This window comes from Biomphalaria glabrata, chromosome 6 (assembly GCF_947242115.1).
Source record: "Biomphalaria glabrata chromosome 6, xgBioGlab47.1, whole genome shotgun sequence".
NCBI lineage: Eukaryota > Metazoa > Mollusca > Gastropoda > Planorbidae > Biomphalaria > Biomphalaria glabrata.
Genome location: NC_074716.1, coordinates 13,042,570 through 13,068,998, shown reverse-complemented (window position 1 = coordinate 13,068,998; position 26,429 = coordinate 13,042,570). Strand labels below are relative to the sequence as shown.

The 26,429-nt window shown below is 31.9% G+C and overlaps 3 protein-coding genes across 10 annotated transcripts; 1 reads left to right on the top strand and 2 right to left on the bottom strand.

Moving 5' to 3' along the window:
• Window positions 1–1,735: 1,735 nt before the first annotated feature.
• LOC106052133 (arginine/serine-rich protein PNISR-like) lies at window positions 1,736–12,240 on the bottom strand. Of its 6 annotated transcripts, XM_013207405.2 has the most exons (13): window positions 12,122–12,240; window positions 10,066–10,158; window positions 9,675–9,935; window positions 9,394–9,539; window positions 9,163–9,273; window positions 8,785–9,007; window positions 8,494–8,684; window positions 8,146–8,355; window positions 7,397–7,508; window positions 6,812–6,865; window positions 6,457–6,615; window positions 2,350–3,973; window positions 1,736–1,900 (listed from the first exon to the last, which is right to left on the bottom strand). In XM_013207405.2, exons 2-13 carry the CDS (start codon window positions 10,136–10,138, stop codon window positions 1,894–1,896), a joined length of 3,171 nt encoding a protein of 1,056 aa, XP_013062859.2. In that variant the 5' UTR covers window positions 10,139–10,158; window positions 12,122–12,240; the 3' UTR covers window positions 1,736–1,893. The 6 variants fall into 6 exon arrangements, with proteins under 6 accessions (XP_013062859.2, XP_013062858.2, XP_013062860.2 ...); XM_013207404.2 differs by having other exon boundaries at window positions 1,736–3,973; XM_013207406.2 differs by having other exon boundaries at window positions 1,736–3,973; window positions 9,214–9,273.
• Window positions 12,241–12,323: 83 nt separating this feature from the next.
• LOC106052132 (ubiquinone biosynthesis O-methyltransferase, mitochondrial-like) lies at window positions 12,324–16,441 on the top strand. Its single transcript, XM_013207403.2, has 5 exons — window positions 12,324–12,619; window positions 13,408–13,672; window positions 14,500–14,742; window positions 15,538–15,697; window positions 16,169–16,441. The coding sequence occupies exons 1-5, from the start codon at window positions 12,324–12,326 to the stop codon at window positions 16,330–16,332; spliced, it is 1,128 nt and encodes a 375-aa protein (XP_013062857.1). The 3' UTR covers window positions 16,333–16,441.
• A 523-nt stretch (window positions 16,442–16,964) lies between these two features.
• LOC106052141 (putative tyrosine carboxypeptidase MATCAP2) lies at window positions 16,965–26,121 on the bottom strand. Of its 3 annotated transcripts, none has more exons than XM_056034139.1 (8): window positions 25,970–26,119; window positions 24,030–24,242; window positions 23,619–23,854; window positions 23,174–23,324; window positions 22,836–23,004; window positions 22,479–22,646; window positions 21,755–22,035; window positions 16,965–20,693 (listed from the first exon to the last, which is right to left on the bottom strand). In XM_056034139.1, exons 2-8 carry the CDS (start codon window positions 24,225–24,227, stop codon window positions 20,676–20,678), a joined length of 1,221 nt encoding a protein of 406 aa, XP_055890114.1. In that variant the 5' UTR covers window positions 24,228–24,242; window positions 25,970–26,119; the 3' UTR covers window positions 16,965–20,675. The 3 variants fall into 3 exon arrangements, with proteins under 3 accessions (XP_055890114.1, XP_055890113.1, XP_055890112.1); XM_056034138.1 differs by having other exon boundaries at window positions 16,965–19,691; XM_056034137.1 differs by having other exon boundaries at window positions 16,965–22,035; window positions 25,970–26,121.
• Window positions 26,122–26,429: the final 308 nt, after the last annotated feature.

The following is a 26,429-nucleotide window of genomic DNA, read 5'->3' as shown; positions in this document are numbered from 1 at the left end:
GATACTACAAAGATCATTCAGAAGAAACATTTTAACCAATTTTTCTTAACATTTGACACAATGGAAGAAAGTGAAACAGGTCTATAGTCATTCATTTCCTTCAGTTTGGAAACCTTAGGCACAGGTACAATTATAGATGACCTCCACACAGGTGGTATCTCATGGTTTAGTAATGAAGTAGAAAAAATATCTTGGAAAGGTTCAGCTAATTGTTCAGCATATTCTTTTAAGATTCACCCTTTTATTCTATCAGGCCCACCAGCTTTCATTGAGTTGACGTTTTTGAAAATGCTACAGACTTGCTCTTTAGTAATCACTAATTCTAAATAGTTGTTAACATTGACATCCTCAAGGGTTTTGAGTCTTAGATAATTAAAATCTTTCGTGTCGAAGCGACAATAGAAATCATTTAACGCATTGGCTAATGTTTTTTCGTCTCTTGTAGCAAGATTATGTAAGGAAGATAAAATGAACAATAATTTTTGAGCATACATTTTGTCAATAAAAAATGTTATATAATATATATATTACCTCATTTATTTTTCTGGTATATTAGCTACTAACATTTAACAGAGTAGATAGTCATTCAATCACTAGCATGATAATCTCTCTTTGTAATCATGTTTTAAAAAAAAAATAAAACCTTATGCCTTGATTTGCTAAACATTTCATCCAAAACGGAAATTACATTTTCATACATTTAGATTCCTAAGTTCTTATAAATATTTGTTTTGTTTTGGTTGCTCCTAATGACATTTCTGAAGTAATCTTTTTGTAGTATCTAAGGATTGTAGTTTTCTATACTAAATCATCTACAAATAATCTCTTATTCCAGTACTACATCTGTATGTAAACAATCAAAATAGTAAACCTCAATTTAAGGTTTAAAAGAATGTATGACTCATTTGCTCGCCACCAATTTTGAAATCCTGGCTCCATTGTTGTAGACCAGAAATGTTAAATGATTATTATGAATGTAAGATGGTAGAACTAGATCAGACACTTCAGAGAAGTCAAATGAAATGGTTCTATTTCTGCTCAGAATAATATGCAAACCTTTTGTAAAAAAAATTTTCTAGTCTTGTTATTCAAGTTCAAATCATGATGAAACTGGACTACAATGTAATTGTTTTTCCCCTTATTTTAAAAAGGTGTGACATTAACTTTAAGGACTGAAAAAGTCTATTGAATGTTGGTGCTAGTTCATTTAGTCTAGAAGGCCATCTGGTCTTAATGATTCATTCAGTTTTAACTTTGTAATTTTTCTACACTCTTTGTACTCTCATTGGTTGAGAATGTCTCTTGTATCCTGGTTAGGGTTTCATATGGAGATTTTCTAGGAATGTATATTCGGCTTTTGGGCACTATAGCCTTGGTTGGCAGCAAGTCTAGGAGATAGAAACTCCAAATTTAAACCTACTGCTGTTTACAGCCGTCTCTAACTATTGTAAACTGTATTTAGTGGTATTGGCCAATTATCACTTTTAAAAAACTGCACAGGCTGGAGGCAATAGAGTATTTTATGTAGGAAGCAGCTGGGACTGCATTCCTCATTAATATTGGGACTTGAACACAAGCCTTATTATATAAGATTTAGTAGTGATATCATGAAATGTGATCTATGGCTTTTTTTTCTTTCTTTCCATTAAGTTTATCAGTATAATAAGTAATTGAAATATGGACAATCTAACTCAATACCAGAATTTCAAGTTAGAAACCAATGGAAAAAAGACAATGGAATTGAAAATTTTATTGCATGGAAATTGAATGTACATAAAGGTATGATAGGTATTTGAACTATAAACATAGGAACATGCGACAAAGTCTATTTACAACAAGCATCAGCTCACAGTTTGGGTCTATACAAAAGTTGCACCAACTCCTTCCTTCACATCAAGATCTGAAACAAAACAAAATAACATATCAACTCATACAATTTCACAAAGTTTGTAGAAGTAAAAAAACACCTAGGCTTCAAATATGATTCATACTTTTCCTGATAAGCAGAAGTTAAAAAAGACTTTACCACCTTTAGATAAGAGAAAGCCATAGCTTTAACATCCCTACAAGACACTGAGATAAAGCTTTCACTTTGTTAAACTACATTCTATACAGAATGTGACAGTTTTAATGTCATCCTGAAAGTAATAAGATAAGACAAGTTCTTCCAACAACTTGAAAGAATATTGAGACAACAGAAAATAGGGTAATCATGGAGCATTATCCCTTTTTCACCACAGTCCTATCAGGTCTGGATAACTGTTAAAAAGTATAGCTGGGTGGGTTTCAAAGTGTAAGGTTAGAACAAGTGGGTTGTAATCTGATTATTCACAAAATGTTTTAGCATACCTTGATCGAGATCTACTGCGTTTTCTCTTCGATGTCTTACCACGATTCCTTCTCTCACTCCCATACTCCTTTTCTACCCCCTTTTCATACTCATCCTTGGTACCCTTTGACTTGTGCTTCTTTTCCCGTGGAGGGGAAGACTTTCTGACCCTGCCGCTGCTGACATCGCTATCTGAGGAGGACATGGACGGCTTCCTTTTCTTGCTAGATTTGGAAGACATGTGAGCACTTGAGATTTCATCAGCATGGCGCGAGGATCTATCTCTTTCCCTGCTTCTACTTTTCTTAGTCTTAGAGTCTCTAATGTCCCTACTTGAACTATTTTTCCTAGACCTATCTCTACGCCTGTCCCTCTCGTCAAGTCGATCCCTATACCTGTCATCCTCTACAGAGTCCCTAGATCTATCATCTACTCTACTGCGAACATCTCTATCCCTGGAGATGCTTCGCCTATCTTTGCCTCGGCTAGTACTTCTCCTACTTCTATCTCTACTTATACTTCTCCTATCCCTTCTGGAGCTTTTCTCTTTACTTCGACTTCTACTCCTGTCCCTACTACGACTTCTGCTTCTTCTATCTCTGCTACGACTGCGATTTCCTCTCTTAGCTCTATCTACACTTCTTTCTCTCCTCATTTCTTTGTGTACGTTACTTTCAGCACTTTCTAAGCTTCTACTTTTATCTTTTAATTTCTCTCGACTAGAATCTTTGAACTCTTTACTTTTGGAAAATTCACTGTCCTTTTCAAAAGATCTACGTTTTTCATTATCAACAGTTTTGTTAGGTTTTAATTTTTCTACACTTTGTGAATCCCTCCTTTGCTTAATATCTTTTGCCTTTCCTGTCTCGGACCTAACCTTATCAGGACTAACTTTTTTACTTTTGTCTGGTTCTGGTAATTTACTGTCATATTTTTCAGAACTCTTATTGCTTTTAGCCCTAACAGATTTTTTGGCAGGTGCCTCATCCTCTGATGAAGATGATGACGACGATGATGAGGATGAAGAAGAAACACTACTATCACCATTTTCGTCGTCATCATCACTCCCGCTGGACTCACTACTACTGCTAGAAGAACCAGAACTAGAGGATGAGGAAACCTCACTACTTGACTTACTCTTCCTTTTAACTTTCACTAAACTTTTAACTTTTTTATCCCTAGAAACCTTTTCATTATCCCTAGATACTTTCGCGTTATCCCTAGATGCCTTCTCATTTTTTATTTTCGTACTTTTACTGTCTCTATTTTTCTCGTCTTTGTGGACCTTACTATCTTTTTTTAAGTCACCAGAAATTCTTCTTTGATCACGACTTTCATCTTGTTTAATTGTAGATTTCTCAGATGCCCTCTTCTTGTCTAACTCCTCTTGGTCTTCATCTACCCTCTCACTACTTTTTTTTCTGTGATCTAGAGATTTGTTTCCATCCTCCCCAGAGTCTCGTCGTCTAAGCCTGTCTGCTTTAGAGTCACTACTGCTTTGTCGTTCTGTCTTAACATTCTTTGAATCTAATTTAGCATCGCTATGTCGCCTATTTCGTTCCTCGTCCCTATTTCTGGATGATTTCCCAGACCCTTCGTCCTGTTTAGATCTCGACTTTGATTTTTCAGGTGTCTGCTGCTTACCTAGACACAGAAAGAAAAGATAAGTATGCGAGGGAAAAAGTATACATTTCATTATTTAAAAAAAAAAAACAACAAAACTTTAAACAGGGTTCCCCCACCATTCTGAGATTAGGATTTCAGGAGATTTCCAGGAGTTTTCCAGGAGAAAATATTCGATTTCAGGAGCGGAAAAACGCGAACTATATATATATTTAGTAATAAATATAAGAATTACCATATACATTTAGGCCTATACAATTTTTTTTTCCTTTTCAAATTAGCAAATTCAAAAGTAACTGATTAAAGAGTAAAAAAGTACTTGTAAACCAATAAGCCTATTTGTACTACTCTCTCTATATATATTGCTTGTATTAGTCAACATTAGGAATTAATTAAAATCTCTAAAACCAAATTGCAAATCGCAGCAATGTATATCGGACATTATCAATATCAGTTTCCCATTTCAGTGGAAATCTCTTGCATTGATTGTTTTTATTAACAATAGGTGTCTTTAAATCTATAAAATCTAGCTCTGAATCATAAAGCTAGAAGTGTATTTGATAGTAAAACCATGAATAGTTATAATTTTATATAGCAGCTTAAATACTATATTATATATAGACCATATTACACTATACTCTAAGCCCCATCCACTTCACTATCTAGATTTATAAAACTAAAACTAAGAGAGAGATTCCAGAATCTAAGTAGATCTCTATTAGATCTAGAATTCTAGAAATATAATCTATAGTAAATCTATACCATTAATCATATATAGTCTAAGGCCTCCACCCTAAAAAGTACATTAAAAGTAGAATAGTAGGCCCTATATTCAGTATATTGGCTATAACTATTATTACTATTATACATACTGTCTGTAACTATATCACTATATCTGTCTCTATCTAGATTGACTAGATATATCTATCTCTATCTGCAATCTAGATCTGACTAGAGATCTACTAGTAACTAGTACTACTACTAGATCTAGAAGATAACTAGCTCTAGATTGACTAGATCTAGATCATACTGATCATAACCCTAACCCTAGAATAGATCTACATAATATTATAATATATGTATAGAGTATATAGTAATAGATCTAGATCTAGTCATTTCTAGTAGATCTAGAATTCTAGATCATCATCATGATTCATGATCATCAGCTACTAGATCTAGTACTACTACTAGTCTAGGCCATGCATGGCCCAGGCTAGATCTAGATGATAGATCTAATCTAGATTTATGGTCTAGTCTTAATTTTAATATCAAGTCTTTCTAGATTTAGATCTAGATAAAATAGATCTAGCATTTTCATTCTGATTCTAGATCTATCAAATCTAAAAAGTACAGTAAAAGTAGAATAGTAGGATAGTATATTCAGTATATTGGCTATAACTATTAGACCTATATACTGTTGTCTGTAACTGTAACTAGATCTATATCACTATATATTATTTCTATTTTCTATATCACTATCAGTCTATATCTGTCTCTAGATCTATCTAGATTGACTAGCTATCTCTGAGTCTATCTCTGCTATCTTTATCTGACTAGAGATCTACTAGACTCTAGTGTCTAGTCACCAGTACTAGATCTACTACTAGATTGTCTAGATCTAGAAGATAACTAGCTCTACTGAGTTAGTGAGTACTAGTCTAGGCCTAGGCCAGGCATGGCTCAGGGAGTCAGGCTAGATCTAGTATTCTATTTCTAGATCATGATCAGACTCATAGACATATGATATAGACTATAATAGTATACTCTAGTAGATGATAGATCTAATTGGGCTTATTGGGGATTCTAATTCTAATGATAATCAGATCATAATGATTATCTAATCTAGATTTACGGTCTAGTCTTAATTTTAATATCAAGTCTTTCTAGATTTAGATCTAGATAAAATAGATTTAGCATTTTCATTATAATTCTAGATCTATCAAATCTATGTAGATCTAGTGACAATCTATTCTAGATTTGTTTTTTAAAAAATCACTTTTGAGATGAGATAGACTTAGAACACCGGTACTTAGATCTATGTTTATATATGCCAGTGACTATTAAAGTAAACAAAGTATTAGAACTTCCGTTTTAGGCTTGAATTCGCCATATTATTACATTTTTATTACATGAAAGCCGACAATGCCGTTTTTTTTTCTTAAAATCGCCCGTAGGATCGGCGATTTTCATATTGAATGACACCCAAAAAGACAATTTTGTCTATTTTTCAGGAGATTCTTATGCCTTTTCAGGAGATTTTTAATAATTTCAGGAGATTTCCAGGACTTTTTCTTATATTTTGCAATTTCAGGAGATTTCCAGGAGCTCCTGAAAAATCAGGAGGCCGCGGGAACCCTGTTTAAAAATGCAAAATGTTGGGAACAAACCTAAAGAAGTGAAAGAAGACTAAAGTAATTTTAAAAAAATCTTGCCATGAAAGTGTGGTGAGTATTTGGTAGAAATTGTAAGTTAAAAAAAAAAAAAAAAGGAAAAGATTTGCTTACCAACAGTATCTTCTTCATTGTCACTTAAGTGACGATGTCTCTTAGCGAAGTCTTCTTTCTTACGCCGGATTCTTTCTTTCAAATCAGAGTCAGAATCATCTCCATCATCATCTGAGTCCTCTGTGCCACTGGTGTCACTTCCTGTCCCATATCCCACTGCTGGAAACGGTTAACTAGCTTTAAAAATTGCCAAAGAACTTCTCATAACATGTTAACAGCACAGTACTAATTTATAGCAAAAAGGAAACAGTCTTAGAGCTCAGTATTAAATCAACAAATTCTGAATATATATCAATAAATCAAACATTAAATATTCTAAAAGCCTTCTTTGCTAAGTTATCAGTAATCCACTTACCCAAGGAGGTCAAAGAAGCCAAAGCCGAGGACTTGGCAAGTTGCTTTGCTGGAGCTTTGATATAATTACACAGAGACTGACATTAGTGGAGAAATCAAGAGAACAATACTAGCAACACACAAAATTAAAGGGAGGTAAGAGCTGAAAAAAAAAAAAAACGGTCTGGAGCAGTAAACTGTGTGTGGTCATGATGTGGCTGGCTTAGCATACGGTCACCACACATGGTTTGCTCCATAGACATCCTGAAACAGCTCAATTGGCAAAAAACAAAACAAAGAAATATATAGGCAAAAACCTGTGGATAAGAAACTACAGAACAATTTTATTAAACTGGACTTATTAAAAAAAAATAAATCTATTTTAAATGCCTTATATATTACTTACCCTTTAAACATTAAAATTGAGAATATGATGGAAAATATATTTAAAAAAAAAAGGTTTTCATAAGTTCATATCTAGAATAATATTCTTAAAGCATATTCTTTAAAATATTTGAAAACAATAGCAGTGAACAAGATGTCATGTTTTCAAGGAATTAAATACAAAAAGTAAAAGCTACGTTTTTTATTTTCTTGGACAGTGTACCTTTCATTGCTTTTTTACGAGCTCTTTGAATCACTTCCAGAGCAACAGCTCGTATCTCCGAATTGGTGACCTCCAGTAACGTTTCTGTTAGCATTCTCTTCACTTTCATCATCTGAGAAACATTTCATGTCACAATGTTAAACCTGGCATGGAATCTATTATAATCATACACAATTTTAAACCAAAGCAGAAAATGTACATCAACTTATGTTACCAAAACCTTACACTATTCAAGTTTTTAAAAGATATTTTCATCTAACTTGTTTGACATTTCTTTTCCTCAATGTCACAACAAACATATAAACTATTTTAGACAGCAGGATTAAAGCCCACACTAATAAAAAAAGTAGGTGCATATAATTGACACCTAAAATTACAATGGACTATGCAAAAAAAAAAAAACAACCCAACACTTTAGTATGATAAATGTTTTTAAAAGAAACAAAACAAAATAAAAAAATTGAAATTGTATTTTCCATGAAATTATTGCTATCACACTTCAGATATTTCCTTATTCTGCTAAGACAGTATGGGAAAAAATGTATTTAAAAAAATCCACTTTTTTAATTGAGTGCATTTATTATAGTATATATTACAGAATAATTATTTATTTATTTGAACTGATTCCCAGTTTGCAAAACACTTGGAATCCTGACAATGCAATTCTAATTTTAAAAGGCACAGGTATCTTGATAAATATACTAATACAATTAGCAACTTGTAAAGCACAGGCATCTATACCAACTTACTAATGCAGCCTCCTTCTCTTCTTCAGTCATAAAAGCACTAGGAGAAGGACTACGTTTCTCTGCTGATGGCGACTTTACAGGCTCCCGTTCACTGGACAATACATGCTTCACACCAGCAGGAGTCTCTTTCTTATCATCATCATCATTTTCATCTCCGCTAGCCTCAACCTTTTCTTTTTCATTATCATCATCTTCTTCTTCATCAGTATCCTGCAAATAAATAAGACAAGGATTATTTCAACTGGCCCAATAAATAACTTTTAAAAGTACTTTCGTATAATATGTTAATTGAAGATAATAAGAAAAGCTAATTTTTTTTTTGTTTACTAAATATTCAAAAACATTTACAAATTTGCTTTTCATTGGGTTGGCATCATCAGCCACATCTCTCTTAGCAGAGTCAGCATCCTGTTGCTCTCTCAAGACTGCATCTCTTTGTTGCTTAGTTTGCTCCTTTTCCATTAACTTTTGTTTCTCTCTCTCCATTTTTTCTAATCCTTCTCTAATCCAAGCAGGTAGGGCTCGTCTTTTAGCTGCATCTACAGCCAAAAATAAAATTACAACAAAGTGGAGTAAATATGACCAAAGCAAGCAAGCAATAGATTTATTTTAAAAGTGTAAGATCAGTTTCTCAGTTACCTATGCTGCCATCTTCTTCATCTAGAACAGCGTCTGCCATCATGTGGTTGTGCCTTCCAGGCCTGTGGTTGGCATGCTGTGTGTGGTGGTGATGGGTGTGGTGTCGCTGGTGTGACGTCCTAAGGGGTGGGTCAGGGAGTAGTGCTGGCTGAGAGGAATCACTATCTGCACCAACAGCGTCGTCCCAGTAGGGATTGTAGGATCCATCTTTAGCAGGCGCATCCTAAGAGAAGTCAGTTGTACATTGTGATATTCATGCAAGAGATGCTGTCATGGTTCTAATTTTTAATTCAACAGTTAACTATCAGTGCACATAGATTCTTGGAGTGGGGCTATTGTCTGTCTTGTGTATTACAGAAACTATTTGCCTTTATTTACCTGTCCCATGACAACACCTGGGAGAAAATGAGGAAGTCCTGCAGACATTACCTGATTAAAATACATCTGACTGTCAACTGGAAAGCTGGGCATCTCTCCAGCATAATCCTCCTTAAATAAAAAAAAACAACAAAAAAACAAATATATCAACAGAAATGAAAAATCAACAGTCATGGCACAAAAGCACAAACTAACATTATTAAAATCAAGAAAATTCAATGCACATCAAACCTTATTAGCTACGATTGTATTTCCCATCCAGACATCCCCACTAGGACCAGGAGGCCACCAAGGCTGCTGCTGTGGCTGAACCCATCCAGGCTGGGTTGGGAAAGGCTGGGGGACGACTTCTGGTGCAGATGAACTTGCCATAGTTGCTGTAAGAGGGAACAAACTGACAGGAATGTATGTCAACTTTAAAAGAACCAAAGCTTTACAAGAAGTCTGATTTAATGTAGCATTCATACTGAAAGAAAATAAATTAATACAAAAATGTAATAGTAAATACTTACCTGATGAGGAAGAGTTATCTTCACCATCTGAAGCAATCTCCATGCTGTTCTCATCTTCATCTTCTACTTTGGGCTTAGTCACCTGAGTAATTTTTTCCTCTTCTGCTGGTGGTGGAGGGGGTGGTGGGGGTGGAGGTGCAACCACAGGCAGCTCAGCTGGAGGCATAATAACTTCTGAGGCGCTCATTAGCATCATGGGATGCGGAGGACCAACAGTCTCTCTCTGCGTTATCCATTGTTTGGCTAAGGCAGCCCAATCAACTGATAAAAATTATTATACAAGTCAATAAAAAATGTGAAGCTTCAACTGTACAAGTCTCAATGATTCAAAAGAAAGAAGAAATATAAAGAAGTTGAATGCAAAACTTGAAAACAACATAGATCTATTTACCTTGTTCATGGGGAACATTTTGATAATCTGATTGTTGCATAGACCATGTTGTACCAAATGGATTTGCCCACATTATGGCAACTTATACATTAACTGTTTAGATTTAATATTTACTAATTAATACACAAGTGAAAATGTAGCTGAATAATTTTTTTTATTTAAGTATCAGTAAAAAAACAACAAAAAACACATTTATAACTGAAATTTATGTCATATGATAGACGCTAAACACAATATATTATATATATATATATATATATATATATATATATATATATATATATATATATATATATATATATATATATATATATATATATATATATATATATATATATATATATATATATATATATATATATATATATATATATATATATATATATATATATATATATATATATATATATATATATATATATATATATATATATATATTAATTTACAATTGTAAATAATAAATCTGTCAGTGTATATCACACTGTTTTAACAGTGACTTCAGCACAGTCCATATTACTGTTGTAAACCAGCAATCAGCCTTTTTAGTCATTTAGAAATTTATGCTAGGCTGAGTGGCACAACTGAAGAAGGGGTGAGTGGGTGAAACAGTTAATAAAGTGAAAAGGTGAGGTCAGGCAAGGGTATCATTCTTCTAATGGGGGAAACATCAAGCTGAGTTCTTTTTGCTTAACCCCCCCTCCCTTATGTCATAGAAGAGACTGCCATTGTGAAAAGGAGAGGAACCACTAGAGATTGACTGATCAGGTCAAAGTAGACATACAACTTGTCTGACCAAGAGCCATGGCTGAGTGGCATGAACCACTGCCAATTAGAAAAGAAAGAGAGGAGGTGGAGTCTTTCCTGAGAAAGAAAATAAGCGTGTATGTGCGTGTGTGTATGTGGTGCCCGCAGCCATACCCTCTGTAGCAGCTAATAGTAAATAGATCTAGAGAACCTAGATCTTTATTTCTAAAGATATTCTTTTCTACAGTGTATATTATATAGATCTAGATAGAGATAGCAATATTATAAATCATTAATCATTATCTTATCGTATATAATAAATAAACAGACGTTACTTCCAAAAAGAAGATGATTACGTCCTACGCGTCATGCATTTAGTCATGAATGCATATTAACCAATGACCTAAATTCTGCCTAGTCCCTGGTTTTCCTGGCTAGCTCAGGCAACCCATTCCATGCTCTAATAGCACTAGTGAAGAAGGAGCATTTGTACAAATTTGTCCTAACATATGGAATGAGGAATGTGCCTGTGTCTTTCTGAGTATTTTGTTTAAATTTTGTATTTGAAGATTATAGATCTAGTTCAGAACCCTGCTGAAGTAAGGCATAGAATTACAACTTCCCAAACAGGAAACACAGTCATTAAACTGATTAACATTTTTATTGATAAAGTTAATATTTAATTAAACTTTTTAAATATTTTGTTTCCTTCAATAATGACATTATCATTATTATTATATATAAAATAAATATTATCTATTTCAATGAATCATTATGAATTATTTTTATATAATAGATCTATATTCATATTGTAATTGAATGATATTGTCATGATTTTATTAGAAAAGATCTAATCTAGATCTAATTACTAATGATAATCTAATGATTCTAATGATCTAATCTATTATCTAATTCTAACACGACTTAATAAAGTTAATAATATTATACTAGTAGATCTAGATTTAGACTCTATACTATAACTAGTCACAAGTAACATACAATAAGTTATTGAATAACAGAAACAGAAAATAACAGAGCGTCCACTGTCACAGAGTCATTCAGAGTGAGAGTGACACAGTCAGAGTTCAGAGACACAGACAGTCTCAAGACGAGACTCAGACTCAGTGGAGTCGCTACTCCACTAGTTAAAGACTCTCTTAAAACTACACTAAAAATAAGCAAATGCCATACTATTTTATACATATAGAGTCTAGATCTAGGAGTTAAGAATCCAGAAAAATCATAGAAACTATTACAGCAAATATTAAAATTTTTCTTTGCTAAATCTCTAGATCTATTATTTCTAACCCACTTTTTTATTTAACAAACAGCGGCCATTACAAAAATCCCAGATGTCTTTCAATTTCCTCTACATTATACATGACATTTCTATTTCGTATTTTATTTTTATAATAAAACATTTTGAGTGTCACTTTGTCTTTGACAAACACGGTAGATCTAAATTTCAATGGTCAATATGATTCATTGATTGAACATATCTTTATTGTTTTACAATGATTGTTCAGAGAATCATTAATATCTCACGGCTAGGTAACAATGTGTACAAATTATCACTAATCTGTAGCTCTAGATATAATAATAATTATAATTCTACAACAGTAAGTAGACCACATCATGATCTTGTTTTTAATCGACTTTATCGAGTCCAGATTGGTTGTCAGTATCACACAAAAACGAAATCCGATTGCCACATTCAGACTTCATTGATTAATGGTATTAAAATAATTGATTGTGCTATTTCTTTGACGCAATTTCGACATTATAGTTCAAGTCAGAAAACTGAAAAAATGTAAGTAATTTGTAAGTTTATACAGATACAGATTAGACATCATTATTAGAATTAGACTAGATTCTAATTAATTAAATTATTAGAAGATAGATCTAGAATCTAGTCTAGTCTAGATCTATTGATCTAGATCTAGGAGAATTACCCAAGATTCATCTATATTACTAATTACTATATAGATCTAGTCTAGATATAATTTATAATATAATAAAATATAATAATATATGATACTATGTTGTATTGATCTAGAAATCTTGATCAAGAATATGTCATAGATAGATTCTCTGAGCCATATTTATAATGTGAAGAATTGATTTTGTGATACGATTGTATCCATATAATCTAGAATTAGACAAAAATTTGCATGTCCAAAAATGGTAATTGATATCTTCCTTGTACTTGTACTGGGTAAGAGGTGATGGTGTCTGAGTTGTAAAGCAATTAGCTTTCGAACCGAGGAGTCTTAATTTTGAATCATGGTGAGACAGGGATGTTGAACTTTTGAATTTTTACGAAGCACCTGAGTCCACCCAATTCTAATGAGGTACCTGACATATGTTGGGGAAGTAAAAGCAGTTGGTCATTGTATATATGTTATATATATTATATATGCTTGTATAAGCGCTCTCTATTTCTATGAAAATCTCATGGTGGTCAATAAGTTTTTGAATACAGGTAGGCTAGTTAATTTTAAATCTATTTGTGTTTGAGCTAAATTAATTAGCAAACAAAAAAATAAATTAGTACTTGGGGGCATACTTGAATGATTTACACTTGATTTCATTTACCAGAGATGAAAATGCCCCTAAAAATCAGCGACCCAAAGCTCAAACTACCATCGATGAAGAGGAAGTGAACAAATTTGCAAGTCAGTCATCTTTGTGGTGGGATGAAGGGGGAGAGTTTGAAGCCCTTCATTCCCTCAATGAATTAAGAGTTCCACTTATTAGAGATGCTCTAGTATCCAAGAAATCTTTAGCACAGTATAACATCGCATCACCTCTGGAAGGGTTCTGGATATTAGATGTTGGCAGTGGAGGAGGAATACTCTCTGAGGTAATAATCATTGTATGCAGTGCACATTTAACACAAAATGTTAAAGAAAAACAAAGCTTTTACTAAGGGAAAGAACTCTGCACTTACAACTCTCTCAGTAGTGTAGAGGTTATTTCCTTTATTCAATATCAAACAAAACAATTAAATACCTATAATTAATTTACTAATTGGTTAATGTTTTAATTGATTCATGTTTTGTTAGGTACAATAAATAATTGTTTGAAGTTTCAACTTGATCTGAGAAACGGTATGGGAGAAATAATCTGTTCAATTATCTAAGAGAATGAAACCCTTAGCCATATCTGGGAATACTGAAGGATTAATTTTCCTAGTTGGTATCAAACAAAATAATTAATAACCGGTAAGTAATGGACTAATTGTTAATATTTTTTTAGGGATTCTTGTCTTGTTATAATTTTGCTAAGTTTTAATTTGATCTTAGAATGGGTGTGGGAGAAATAAAAGTGTACAAACTTTTTACCAGACAGACAGAGTGAGTTGATAAAAGCTTTGTAAAAACAAAAGTTTTCCTCACGTTCCAATTTGTATCACAGATTAAGTAATGTTTTGTAATGAACATTTGTACATGGAAATGTCTTTTGGCTAACCCAACATCTAAACCAATTTACTTTTCCCAACTAATATTAGGCACTCATTAATGCTGGGTAAATTTAAGACATCAGCCAGGAAAACTTGTGACTTAGTAGAGTTTAAGTCTCTAACTAACATGAATGACTAGATTGATACATGGACATAACTATCCGTTGTTTGTCTGTAATATTAAAATGATGTTTTTATTATTGATAAATTAATGCATTTTTTTTAAGCCCTTAGCAAGACTTGGGGCTTCAGTTATTGGCATTGAGGCATCAGAAGAAAATATCAAAATTGCCCAGGCTCATTTGATACATGACCCTAAGATCAGAGACAGGGTGAAGTACATTCAGTCTACTGTGGAGGACATAGCAGAAACTCAAGCAGGAAAGTTTGATGCAGTGGTTGCCTCGGAAGTGCTGGAGCATGTCTCAGAGCCTCAAACGTTTGTGTCCTCTGCTTGCAAACTTGTCAGGGTTAATATACTCTTCACATTCTACTCTACTAATAGCATTTAAAAAAAAAAGAGTTTATCAGTTTTTACTACTGGCTCTTATTGTTTCTTTAATACCACTTAAAACTATAGTCAGTAAAATGTCTCCTTGAAATCTAGTGACCCATGAAGTAGATATTTAAAAGTCACCTGTTTCTGTAGCAGTAGTTTAGGAAATAATAATTATAAAGTTCCCCTTTCAGACCTTGCAATCTATAGGGCAGATGATGTAAAGGTTAGATGTTTCTGTGGCCCATGGTTAACAAAAGTGTCATGTGGCCATCTCAATGACCAACCGTCTTAACTTTTCCCCAACTAATATGGCAGGTATCCATTAGAGCTGGATGGAATCAGAGGCACCCCAATTATCCCAAAACTAAAAATTACAGTCTTCACCATGATTCGAACCAAGGACCTCTCTGTTCAGAAGTCAACTGCTTTGCCACTCAGCCACTGCACCTCTAGGGAAAAATAATATCTTCCATTATTGTTCTTAAAATTTTTGAGGAAGTTGTATCATTTGGTCCTTCCCATTAAGCTCAAAACTCAATGGAAGAGCCATTTTAACAGAAATGTTTATTTTACTTGGTTTTACAACCTGTGTATTATGAAAACTTTGTGAGCCCAACTCAACAAATGACCAATGTATTCAATCATGTAAATAACCTACAGTCCAATGTCTTTGATTTCAAAACTTAACCTTTAAATAAATGTAACAAACAATTAGCCACAATGATATTACAAGTATTCCAATAGCTTTACATTTTGTTTTCCATAGCCTGGTGGATCAATATTTTTCACAACATTAAATAAAACGAGATTGTCTTATGCTTTGGGCATTGTGGCAGCTGAGAACATTCTTCGTCTTGTTGCCCCTGGTACTCATGACTGGAATAAGTTTGTCAGCCCCACTGATCTTCAAAAATTACTTGATGACAGTAAGCCATTTTTTCACTTTCTTGATTCATGTTAAATATTACCCATTTACATTTTAAAGGTTATGAAAAGAGTATACATTTAGCTTTATAAAATGTATTTTAAGAGTTGTTGATTCCATTATTTACACATTTTTAGAAAGTATAAGTAGTAATTGATATTTCATTAATAAAATCTTTATGAACTTTTGTTGTTTCTTTTGCAGCACTTTAGTGTTATTTTTAAGCTTATATTCAACTGCACCATTTTTTTTTATACTTTTTCTCTCACAATAATAAAAATCTGCACATCCAATTTTTTTCTCTCAGCAATGTTAAAAAAAACAACAACTAAAAACTATCATTTATTTAAGTTTCTGAGTGCCTCCAAAACCTCTTTTGCCATAATTCTTTAACTTAGAGGGTTGATTTTTACTAATGATTAAATTCTGAAATCGTTTAAGATTAAAGAACTCATTATCTTATTTTCATTAGATAAATTCATCACAAAACTGATCCATGGAATGTGGTATAACCCTATAAGCAAACGCTGGTCATGGAGTAAAGACACAAGTATCAACTATGCCATACATGCAGTGAAGCCCATTGTAGAAGGAAATGCTGATATTTGGAAAGAACAAAGTCCACTAACTGTGTAAATAAAACTGTTTCTGTTACTGAACAGTGATATTCATGCTCCACTGTTTAACTTCACTCCCAGACAATTGAAGTATAACGCTTTCAATAAAAGAAGTTTTACTAATTATAGTTTTAAACTTTTAATTGAATTTTTTTCTTTTCTTTAGTAATAAAGACAAAAAAAAATAGCAAAGGAGTGACAGAGGGGTTTATTTTTACATCATATTTTTGGTTGTGTACATTCACATTTCAATCTGCTCTCAATAGACTATACCAGTGTTTCCCAAACTGTGTTCCACGGAACACAAGGGTTCTACGGGGCCTGAATAGGTGTTCCACAAACTACTGAAATAATTAACTTGTAGGCCACCACGTGAATTAATCTTTCTCAAAAAAATAAGCAAAGTGGTCCCCTGAATACTCAAAAATGTGTGACGTGTTCCATTAAGGAAAAATTTTGGGAAACACTGGACTATACTTTTAGTCTGGGAGGAACAATGTCCCACGTTTTTCTTTTCATATCCTAAAAATTGACAGTTAAACTGTAATAATGAGACATTTGATTGATGTAAAAGGGCTGTGCTAATTTTCAACATTATTTATGGAGTTTAGCAGATGATCAACGCTAATAAAATAAAAACTACAAAAGACATACAAAAATAATCCTTTAATGTGACCTTCTATTGTGACTAAAACTGATATTGTAGGAACTAAAAGTTATTATGCAAATAAAAAAAATTGTTTGCAATTATATCACAAGTATTAAAATTCTCAAAACAAAAAAATCAACAACCAATTAAGTTTCTATGTGATGATGGCTCACAAAACAGCACAGAGATCTGAACAAAATAAGAAAGCAAAATTTATTTTGCAGGTTTTCTTAAAGCTAACTATCTGGTTAGAAATAGTAGTTTTAAAATATCTTTTATACATATTTAGAGAACAGAAGAGGCTTCTGAGTAAAATTAAATTTAAATAAATATATAAATATTGAACTTTTTAAATTGCTATTAATTTCAAATTGTGTGAAAAATAAATGAAATTATTCCAGATTTCATAAATGTTTTTCAGTGATCTTAAAACCTAAAAGGTAAAAATAATATCTAACAAGGAAATCTGCTTCCAAACCATTTGCTATCCATAATCACATTTTATTATGGTAATAAAATGCAAACGAAATAAAATCAACATGTTTTTTAAATTAAGAATATTAAATTGGCTAATTTTTGACTAGTTTATTAAATAAAATAATAAGTAAATTTGAGACATTGAAAAGAAAATCTGCTTTCCGTGGTAGTAACAGTTAAAAATATATTAATAAAAATAATATAAAAAAAATTAAAGCAAACTGAGAACACTGTCCTTTGTTTCTTGAAAATTGTCTATCTTCAGCATTTGTTTATATTTGTTGAAGTCTGCATTTTTCTGTTGTGCTTCCACTGCTTATTTTTATGCCTGGGATAATTCTATGTTAAAATATCATTAAAAAACAAAACAAATACAACCAACAAATTATAACATTAAAAAAAAAACTGCTTTATGAAAAGTTTCCTTTAAATGTGTGTGTACAAGTTACTTGCGACATATAATTGGTGTAAATGGCCAAACAAAAGCTCAAACTCTTGCCTAGGAGAAACAACTCATCAAACACCACTAGAAGAAGAAATCAAAGGATGAAAATAGGGCTGGATTGGGTACAAATTGCGAAGAACAAGACAAGCTCTAGACTGGAACCCATAGCGGAAGAGAAAGGCTGGGAGACCGAAGCCAACATGGAGATGATTGGCAGACCAAGAAGCAAAGATGGAAGGATGGACATGAACCTGAGAGAATTGCCCAGAACAGAATCCAGAGAGAATTGCCCAGAACAGAATCCAATGTGAATTAATATTAAGGCTCTATGCTACAAGACAATTAAGTTAATATAATTTATCAGGCTTTCAGGCAGTCAGATTGATCAATGCGAGTACAAATGTAAACTAATAAATAATAACTTAAGATGACTTTGTTTTAATGAAAGAAAAAAAAGGAATTGGAGTATAAATACATTGTAAATTACAAAAGGAGAAAATAAGAAGAAATTCCAGAGACTACAAGACATCATATAGACTAATTAGTTAAGCCAAGACTTAAATTCAACATAAACATTTAATATTTAATGACTGATTCAAATAACAATTTCTTAATATATAGTAATGCTATTCATTATGAACATTTGTGCTGCATTATAACATGCAATCAGGATGTAACAAAGAATAAATAAAATGTTTAAAAAAAAATACATTTAAACAATGTAATAAAATGTAACATATATATATATGTTATAGCAAAAAATTTATAAATGTATGTTTGAGTTAAAAAGAGTAGGTATATTCAATTATATGTCTTTAAAACATTTTATTTAACCTTATAATTCTGATTTAAATATGTCATGCTTGGCTCTCTGAGACATGCTAATTAGCATGAGTGAAAACAAATTTATATGCAAAACACTTTGTAAAGATTGTCAAAAGAATACTTAGCAGTATGGTCATCTGTATAAAAAAACAGCCTTGACTGTATGAGACAATAAAATTGACATAATTCAACTAAATAATGATAAGATTTTAAATATGAATTAAACAATATAGGCCTGACACATGATATTACTGTTATAAAACATATCCACTAAACCAAGTCAATAGTGAGGTCACACATTTTGTGTGTATCTTTATTTTACTGTTGTAGAAAGTGGGGCCATTTTCAAACTCAAATTAAAAAAAAATGATAGGCTTCTAGGATGTGGGGTTTATGTTTGAATTACAGTATGTTAAAAAAATAAACTTTAATTACTAAAATAAATTACACTTCAAAAGCTGCTATTCCAAACAGAACATATAAAAATACTTTAATGAGAATTAGCCCTTAAACCAAAAACATTTTTGTTCTATTTTAAGGAAGTTTTATAACTATAAAACATTTTCTTGAAAACATGAACATTGGACGTAGTATATCATTTCATCAAATAGATTATTACTACATGTAGGTTTCCATATGATTTGTGTGGTTAAGTTGTATAGAGGAGTGTCTATTATCAACAAATTACAGGTTGCGTGAGGACCAGCCAGGAAAACCAATGCATTGGCAGAGTTTAACTCTCTAATTAACATGCATGACTAGATTAACATATTTACATGCATTTCTGTTTGGAAGGAATGTATGTAATTTAGAAAATAAATAATGTGCTTAATAGATCATTTATACTTAGAATATACACCTACAGAGCAAACTAAATCATTCATGGCAAGTAGCTAGATAAGGATGAAAAACAGTTTCTTTAGTTGTTAGGAGAGAGCCATAGTTATGGTGTCACTTTGTAGTTTGACATAGTGAATCCAGCCTGAATATTGGAATAAATACAATATAACTTATGTACACATTTTTTGTCCAAATTAGTCATATATCTGGCAAAAAAAATATAAAAAAATTCACCAACTTAATTGAAGACTTAAAAAGGAATGGACAAATTTAATTGCTAGATGAAGTTCTGGATCCTGTGAACTGACCTGTACATGCTAACTGTAAATTAGATTCAGGAATATTTCAATTTTTACAATACAAAATAATTGTTAATGGCTTTCATCACTAAGTAACTCATGTAGACCATACCTTTTCAATTTATGACATAAGATGTTGCTCAGGATTTTATATGATAAGCCATGTTATACATCTTATCTTATAAATCATAGATGTTTCTTAAAAAAAATTATCACATGTCCTACAAAGAGAAACTTTTCGGTGACTAAATAAATGTGTGAGCAGAATATGATTTATAATTCAGAACTATCCAATAAAATGAATATATATGTATTTGTTTAATATGAAAGTAATAAATGTTGCTATCATAACATGCATAAATGATACAGTTGAGTAGCTTAAGTCTCAAAACTGTGCACTTTTTATTGTTTTAATTTAGGATAAATTATGTTATTTAGAAACAGAAAATACATAGAACAGAACATGTTAGTATATTGACTGTTGTTATTTGTGTACAAGAAAATGGGAAAGACTTAAAATTGCAAGCATTTAATCCAGTTGAAGCATAAAGAAAAAAAAAAGCATTCTATTTAAGTTATTATCCACAGAATATATTGCTGTTAATCTAGTAAAAATGAATTATTTTAGATTTTCTCAAGAACATATTTGAGTTTACAAAGCAAACTTGTGATGCAAGACAAAAAGTTTATTATTAGATTAATAGGAGTAACATGTGTTTCTTGAAAATGTATCTGCCAGCTATTTAAGCTATCTGAATCTAGTAGTCACTAGATATTAAATATCATTGTTACAGACAAACAACCAAAACATATAAAAGATGTTACTCTTACCAACATTTACATTTCTGAAATAAAAGATGGCGTCAACTTATTCTTTATACAAAACTGTGTACATATGTATTCTATGTTTATACCTGTACAGACCTTATTTTATTTTTATCATTCTTGAAAAACATTATGTCAAATTTTAATTCTTAATTGACTTATTTCACAAGGTCATTTGTTGTATGCATGATTTACATTAGAAGAACAATGTACTAGTATGTTAAAACTTTCTCCTGTTTCCAATTTCTATTTTTTTAAGTTTGTTTTTCCTTCCTTTTTAGTAACATTTTTGTAATGCAATTTGAGGCAACTCTTCAGCAGATGAACTAGATTTTCTCAAGTTTCTTTCCCCAGCCAAGTTGGGGCTGATAATGGCAGGTAAACTGTCTGGATTGTTGTGTATGCAGAAGTCTGTTGATAAAGTTTTATGGTCAAAGCATATTATATTGTCACTACGCGAACTTAGTTCTTTACTTTTGCAGCTGTGCTTTGTGCTGTGCTTTTCCCCTTTCTTAGATATTTCTGATATCTCTTCCCAACATGCACTCGTTGTCTGCGATGTAATTGGAATGCAAGTAGCTTTGTTTCCATCACATATGATTCTCATTAACTCTTCTTTGTAACCAGTTTCATTGCTGGACCACTGATGGCTCTTGACAATGTTTTGCAATTTTTGGATGCCTTCTTCCAGTTTTTCATCTAGGCTGGACAGCTCAGTACATATTTTTTCTACGAGGTTTACTGCTTCTGATGTTTCTTCTTTTCTCTTCTCTATGTGATAGATTTCAATTTTGTTTGCAAATCGCTCAGATAACTCAAAACTTTCAACCAATTCTTCAGTTCCTTTAGCAGATGCTTTCTTTTGTATTTTAGAATCTTTCAATATAGTCCCATTTTTGGAAACATCTTTTGATTTCAACACAGCCTTAATTTGTTTAAAAAAAATGTGTTTGGTCTCATTATCCAACTCTCCTGCTTTCCCAAAAGTATCTATTTCTTCTATGTCAAAGTCATTATTCAAATTATTATTGGACAATGTTTTTAATTGTGAATTGTCAGTAGAACAACATGCTACGCTCACCTTTTTAACTTTCTTTTTGCACAAGCTTTTCTTCTGGCTTAATAACTTCATGTAAATTGAAGGGGGTTCCCGAATGGGGAACACTTTATTCAAGCCATTCAAAGTGCAAATCTTTTTTAGGGTATTTTTATAAGCTGTTATGTTTTGCATAAATTTAGGCAGCTTCACAAAGTCTTTGCGTACTACTCGCTTGATTCTGTCCAATTCATCAATACACACCTTCCCAGACATGAGAAGGTGGAAGTCTATGTTGTCCACATTCTGCAGTATAGACACAGCACCTAAGTAATATTCAAAGAAAAAATATGTTACCAGCAAAGTGTGAAGGCATTCTAAATAATCCATCTTACACAAATAACATGCTAAACTGTCAAACAAAGAAGGAAATACATTGGAGATATTTTCCACTAACCATAAAAAAAAGATCTTTTCTTCAACATTGCATAAATTCTTTAAAAAAAAGTACCTGTGGCTTGTTGTAGTTTACAATAGTTTTAAATATTGATTCCCTTAGATATCAAAAAATAAAACTAAACCATTTGAGTGATGCACAAACCATTACAAACACCATTGTTGTACATTTAATATGTGTCTTTTTTTTATAATAAATAAATTAAGCAAAGTTAATAATTTCCCCATTTAAATTTGATACTTTAAAAAAAAAAAAATTGTCAGATGTATTAAATGAAAGTTTTAAAAATGTAATAAAAAGGCACCAATGAACCTTCAAAATAACATTGATCATTTCCAAGTCCTCCTAAGTCATTAGGGTTTACCAAGCCTCGCTTGACTCGCATCACTTGTTTCCACCTGTAATCTATATTTGATGTGTAGCGACCCAAATGATCAAAAAGATCTTTGAAGCTAAGCTCTACTGACTTGCAAGCAGTATCTAATTGAAAAGAGATCATTCATTTGTCAACTGCAACACATGATAATTAAAAAATATTAAATTTACAATGTGCACTAAAAACATTTTAATTTTTTTTTCTAACATAAGTTTTACATCAAAGTAAGGGGGATAATTGTAAATTGTTTAAAAGTGCAGATATTTGATAAAAGATAATAAAAAACAACTTACAGTATGTAAAAGCTGCACCCCAAAGAAACTTGGCTCTCCCACGTAACACTGTGTTGATAGATGCTAATCCCTCCTCATTACACATATTCTCAAATGAGCCTAAATTACGCAGACCAAATTTAGAGCGATGTGAAAACCATGGTTGAAATCCATCATTGAACATTCGAAACTTTTGAGTTAAGAAATATCTTTGCAAATATCAATAGTTAAAGCTATTTTGGTCAGATTAAACAAAAATTTTGATAGCATCTGCTGAAAAATAAGAACTTTAATATTGTAAGTATTTCACAGCATAAATTATATTTTTGTAAAAATTGGAATTATAGTTAAAAGAATACAAAATGCGTTCCTATTTCATGGTCCATCAAGCAACGAATACCACTTTCTCGCAAATAGTTGTTCTCATCTGATGAGCTGATCCACAGAGAATACTTTCTACGTTCAGGTCTGTTAGCATTAACTAGTGGTCCTCGCCAAACCATTTTGGCACTGAAAAAAAATTTCTACATATATTATCTTAGAATCATTCTTTCTTCACTTTTATTCTAAAGCTTTAAAAAGAAAAAGCTTCCAAAAGATTAAAAAAAAACTTTACTTAATATGCATTATAAATTTCAAACTCTCAGATAAAACCAAAATTGATTCAGATTTTATCTATTTCATAAACACAAGTGTTAATGAAATTAATAAGTTCACAAAAAGACCAAAAAGAAAAACTCTCCAAGAAAATGTAAATTAATCTTTAAATTTAAATAAAAAGAAAAATTCAGGAAAGTTGAATACCTGCAGGCTAAGTTGTCACACCAATGAATTTTTAGAGATTCACTAAGAGCATTTTCCTCAATATATTCTAGTAACATAGGTGTAGCTTCCTCAGTTGTAATTCTTGGACCATATGCATGCTCTAGGTAGTTGTCTGCATCCCCATATTTGTCCCGCACAAGTTCCAAAATGTGTTCACTTTCAGCCAGTAGATTGAACCGAATTTGATTTTTTGCTTTATTTGCTATTTCTGTTAGCTAATAGAAAAAAAATGTTTAAACATATATTTATTTTTAAGACTTTTTTGCATGCTTGTCTCATTTTAAAAAAAAATTGTCTTAATTACATAAAATAAATTCTGATAAGAAGATGTTTTTTTGTTGTTTTTTTTTAACAATATCTACAAGTGAACAAAAGTGTAGGTTTCATTACTTTCTTTTGGTCTTTTACTTCAAAGTGTGGTGCCAATCCTGTTCTTATAAATTTTTCTTTCTCTGATGCCAAATTAATTGGTATAGATGATGGCTGGGAAGTTAAAACTGTTTCTTTTACTTTGAATGTTAGACTTTTATATTTAGGAACATAGGGAAGAACTTTAGTTGACTTAGTTCCATTCTTTGTGTTAGTCATGTTTTTTTTTTATCTGTAATAGGAACAAAAAAAAAAAAGCTAAAAATAGGTATTGTTAGTATTTACACATCCAGTCACTAGACTCAAAACACTCATAAAAAAAACATGAAAAAGAAATAAATTTTTTTTGTTGGCAAAAAAATATACCTTGAAGTTTTTGCTTTAAAAATTTTTGTGAGTGTATATAAAGTTGAATGCAAAATTTACTCGCTGATCTATTTTACTGATGTATATGGGAATAGATTGAAACCCAATGTGTTTGTTTTAATTGATAAAAGCAATGTCACGAAATAGGAGAAGTAAGTATAAAAACAAAATAATCACAACTGTCCACTTTTTAAGTACCGTAAAAAAAATAATAAATATTGGGACTGGGTAGGTGTAAATAGGAACTTATAACAATGTTAATTAATAAATGGAAAATAGCTTTTAAAAAAAGTTTAATAATAACTTTTTAATTACTTAACTATTAAGCAGAGTATAGATAGAGATGGGAAGACAACATAAAAGAATGGATGGGCCTGCCATTGAAAGGGATTCTATCCAAGGCAAGACAGGAATGGAGAAAAAAAGATGGTCAACATGCCCCAACGATTCAACAGACTATGGGATAGGTGTTGGTGAAGAAGAAAATAGGCTTATTATGTCTCTACTGAATGTAACACAGATCGTGTGTTAACACTTTAAGTGGCACCTTTAAGTGGCACCTTTTTGTGACTTTACAGCAGTTTATAGATTTTGACTATTTTTTTAGCCAATGAAATAAGATTGCTTAATTTATTAAAAGAAAAAACAACAACATTCAAATATAAAATTTTCATAAACAACTAATCTAGATTGATTAATCTAGAATGTAATTGAAAACACATAATCATATAATAAACATTTTTATTTTTAATGAAGTTATTTTTATACAAACAGAGAGATTCCAATCCATATAGATACATAGCTTAAATTGGATAACCTCCAATCTTCATTTAGGTAAATATATAGAGAGAGAGGAGGCGCAGTGGCTGAGTGGTAAAGCGCTTGGCTACTGAACCAGGGTCCGGGGTTCGAATCCTGGTGATGACTGGGATTTTTAATTTTGGGATCTTCGGGCGCCTCTGAGTCCACCCAGCTCTAATGGGTACCTGACATTAGTTGGGGAAAAGTAAAGGCGGTTGGTTGTTGAGCTGGCCACATGACACCCTCGTTAACCGTAAGCCACAGAATCAGATGACCTTAACCCTAACCCTTTAATTTTTATAATAAGTTAAAATGATTTAATTTAATAATTTACACCTAGAATTCACATCACGCAGGGCCTATGAAAGTGTGGGGTCCACTGCGCCGCATAGGTCGTAGTGGCCTAAGACTGGCCCTGATTATGTCTAACTCTAATTATAATCTTCGTAGTGTGATTAGTCACTTTAGTGTGATACTACTAATACTACTACTAGTGATAGAGGTAGAGTGACTAAGAGTCTATTTCAAATTTTCATATCCTATCCTGTTCTGATATAATAAGATATTGTCTTTTGATATATAGAAGTTTAGTCAGTCTAGACTAGAGTAGTCTAGACTAGACTCAAGTGGTCAAGTCTAGTTAGTAGTTAGTAAGTTACTCTTGTAACTCTACTAGACTCTAGTCTAAGTGAACTAAGTCTAGTACCCGGCTAGTAGTAGAGTCAGAGTAGATAAGAAACTAAAATTAAGAATAATAAATATGGCATATAAAGCTCAAACGCCCAAACATAACTTATCATCTTATGAGTCAAGATCAGTTATTTTGAGCCATCAATTGTTGATTTCAACAAAATAAACCATTAATTTTCGATGACAAGAAAAGGCGAATAATGTAGATCTAAATTTGTAAATCTAAAACTTGTTGCTAAGGACTCTTAAAAAGATGACAACTCGATTGGAAGTTGAAAGTAAGTGAATCAAATTAGAGATTTAGATCTCTAGAGTCTAGGTCAGGTCTGTGGTGTTAGAACATTTTAGAATCTTAATGAATTATGAATTAATAAGAACCATTTGTTAAAATTTGTTTCAACTAGATATCTATTCTAGATCCAAATAAATTTAGTATAAATATTTAAATTTAGATTCTAGGTCTCAAAACATCTTGTTAATTTTTTTTTTGCAAAGCGAAATACGTAAAAAAAGTTAAAGTTTTAATATAACCTTTTAAAAACAATAAAAAAACATAGACGAGTT

Excerpts from the sequence above, each read along its gene's own strand:
- LOC106052133 (XM_013207404.2), bottom strand. The coding sequence starts at position 10,138 with ATGTGGGCAAATCCATTTGGTACAACATGGTCTATGCAACAATCAGAT. Across the intron at positions 9,540-9,674 it reads AGATAACTCTTCCTCATCAG|CAACTATGGCAAGTTCATCT; the intron begins GTAAGTATTTAC and ends TCCCTCTTACAG. Across the intron at positions 7,509-8,145 it reads AAGAGAAGGAGGCTGCATTA|ATGATGAAAGTGAAGAGAAT; the intron begins GTAAGTTGGTAT and ends AATGTTTCTCAG.
- LOC106052141 (XM_056034137.1), bottom strand. The coding sequence starts at position 24,227 with ATGACTAACACAAAGAATGGAACTAAGTCAACTAAAGTTCTTCCCTAT. Across the intron at positions 23,855-24,029 it reads AAGTAAAAGACCAAAAGAAA|CTAACAGAAATAGCAAATAA; the intron begins GTAATGAAACCT and ends TTTTTCTATTAG. Across the intron at positions 22,036-22,478 it reads TGATCAATGTTATTTTGAAG|GTGCTGTGTCTATACTGCAG; the intron begins GTTCATTGGTGC and ends AATATTACTTAG.
- LOC106052132 (XM_013207403.2), top strand. The coding sequence starts at position 12,324 with ATGATTGTTCAGAGAATCATTAATATCTCACGGCTAGGTAACAATGTG. Across the intron at positions 14,743-15,537 it reads CTGCTTGCAAACTTGTCAGG|CCTGGTGGATCAATATTTTT; the intron begins GTTAATATACTC and ends TGTTTTCCATAG. Across the intron at positions 15,698-16,168 it reads TCAAAAATTACTTGATGACA|ATAAATTCATCACAAAACTG; the intron begins GTAAGCCATTTT and ends TATTTTCATTAG.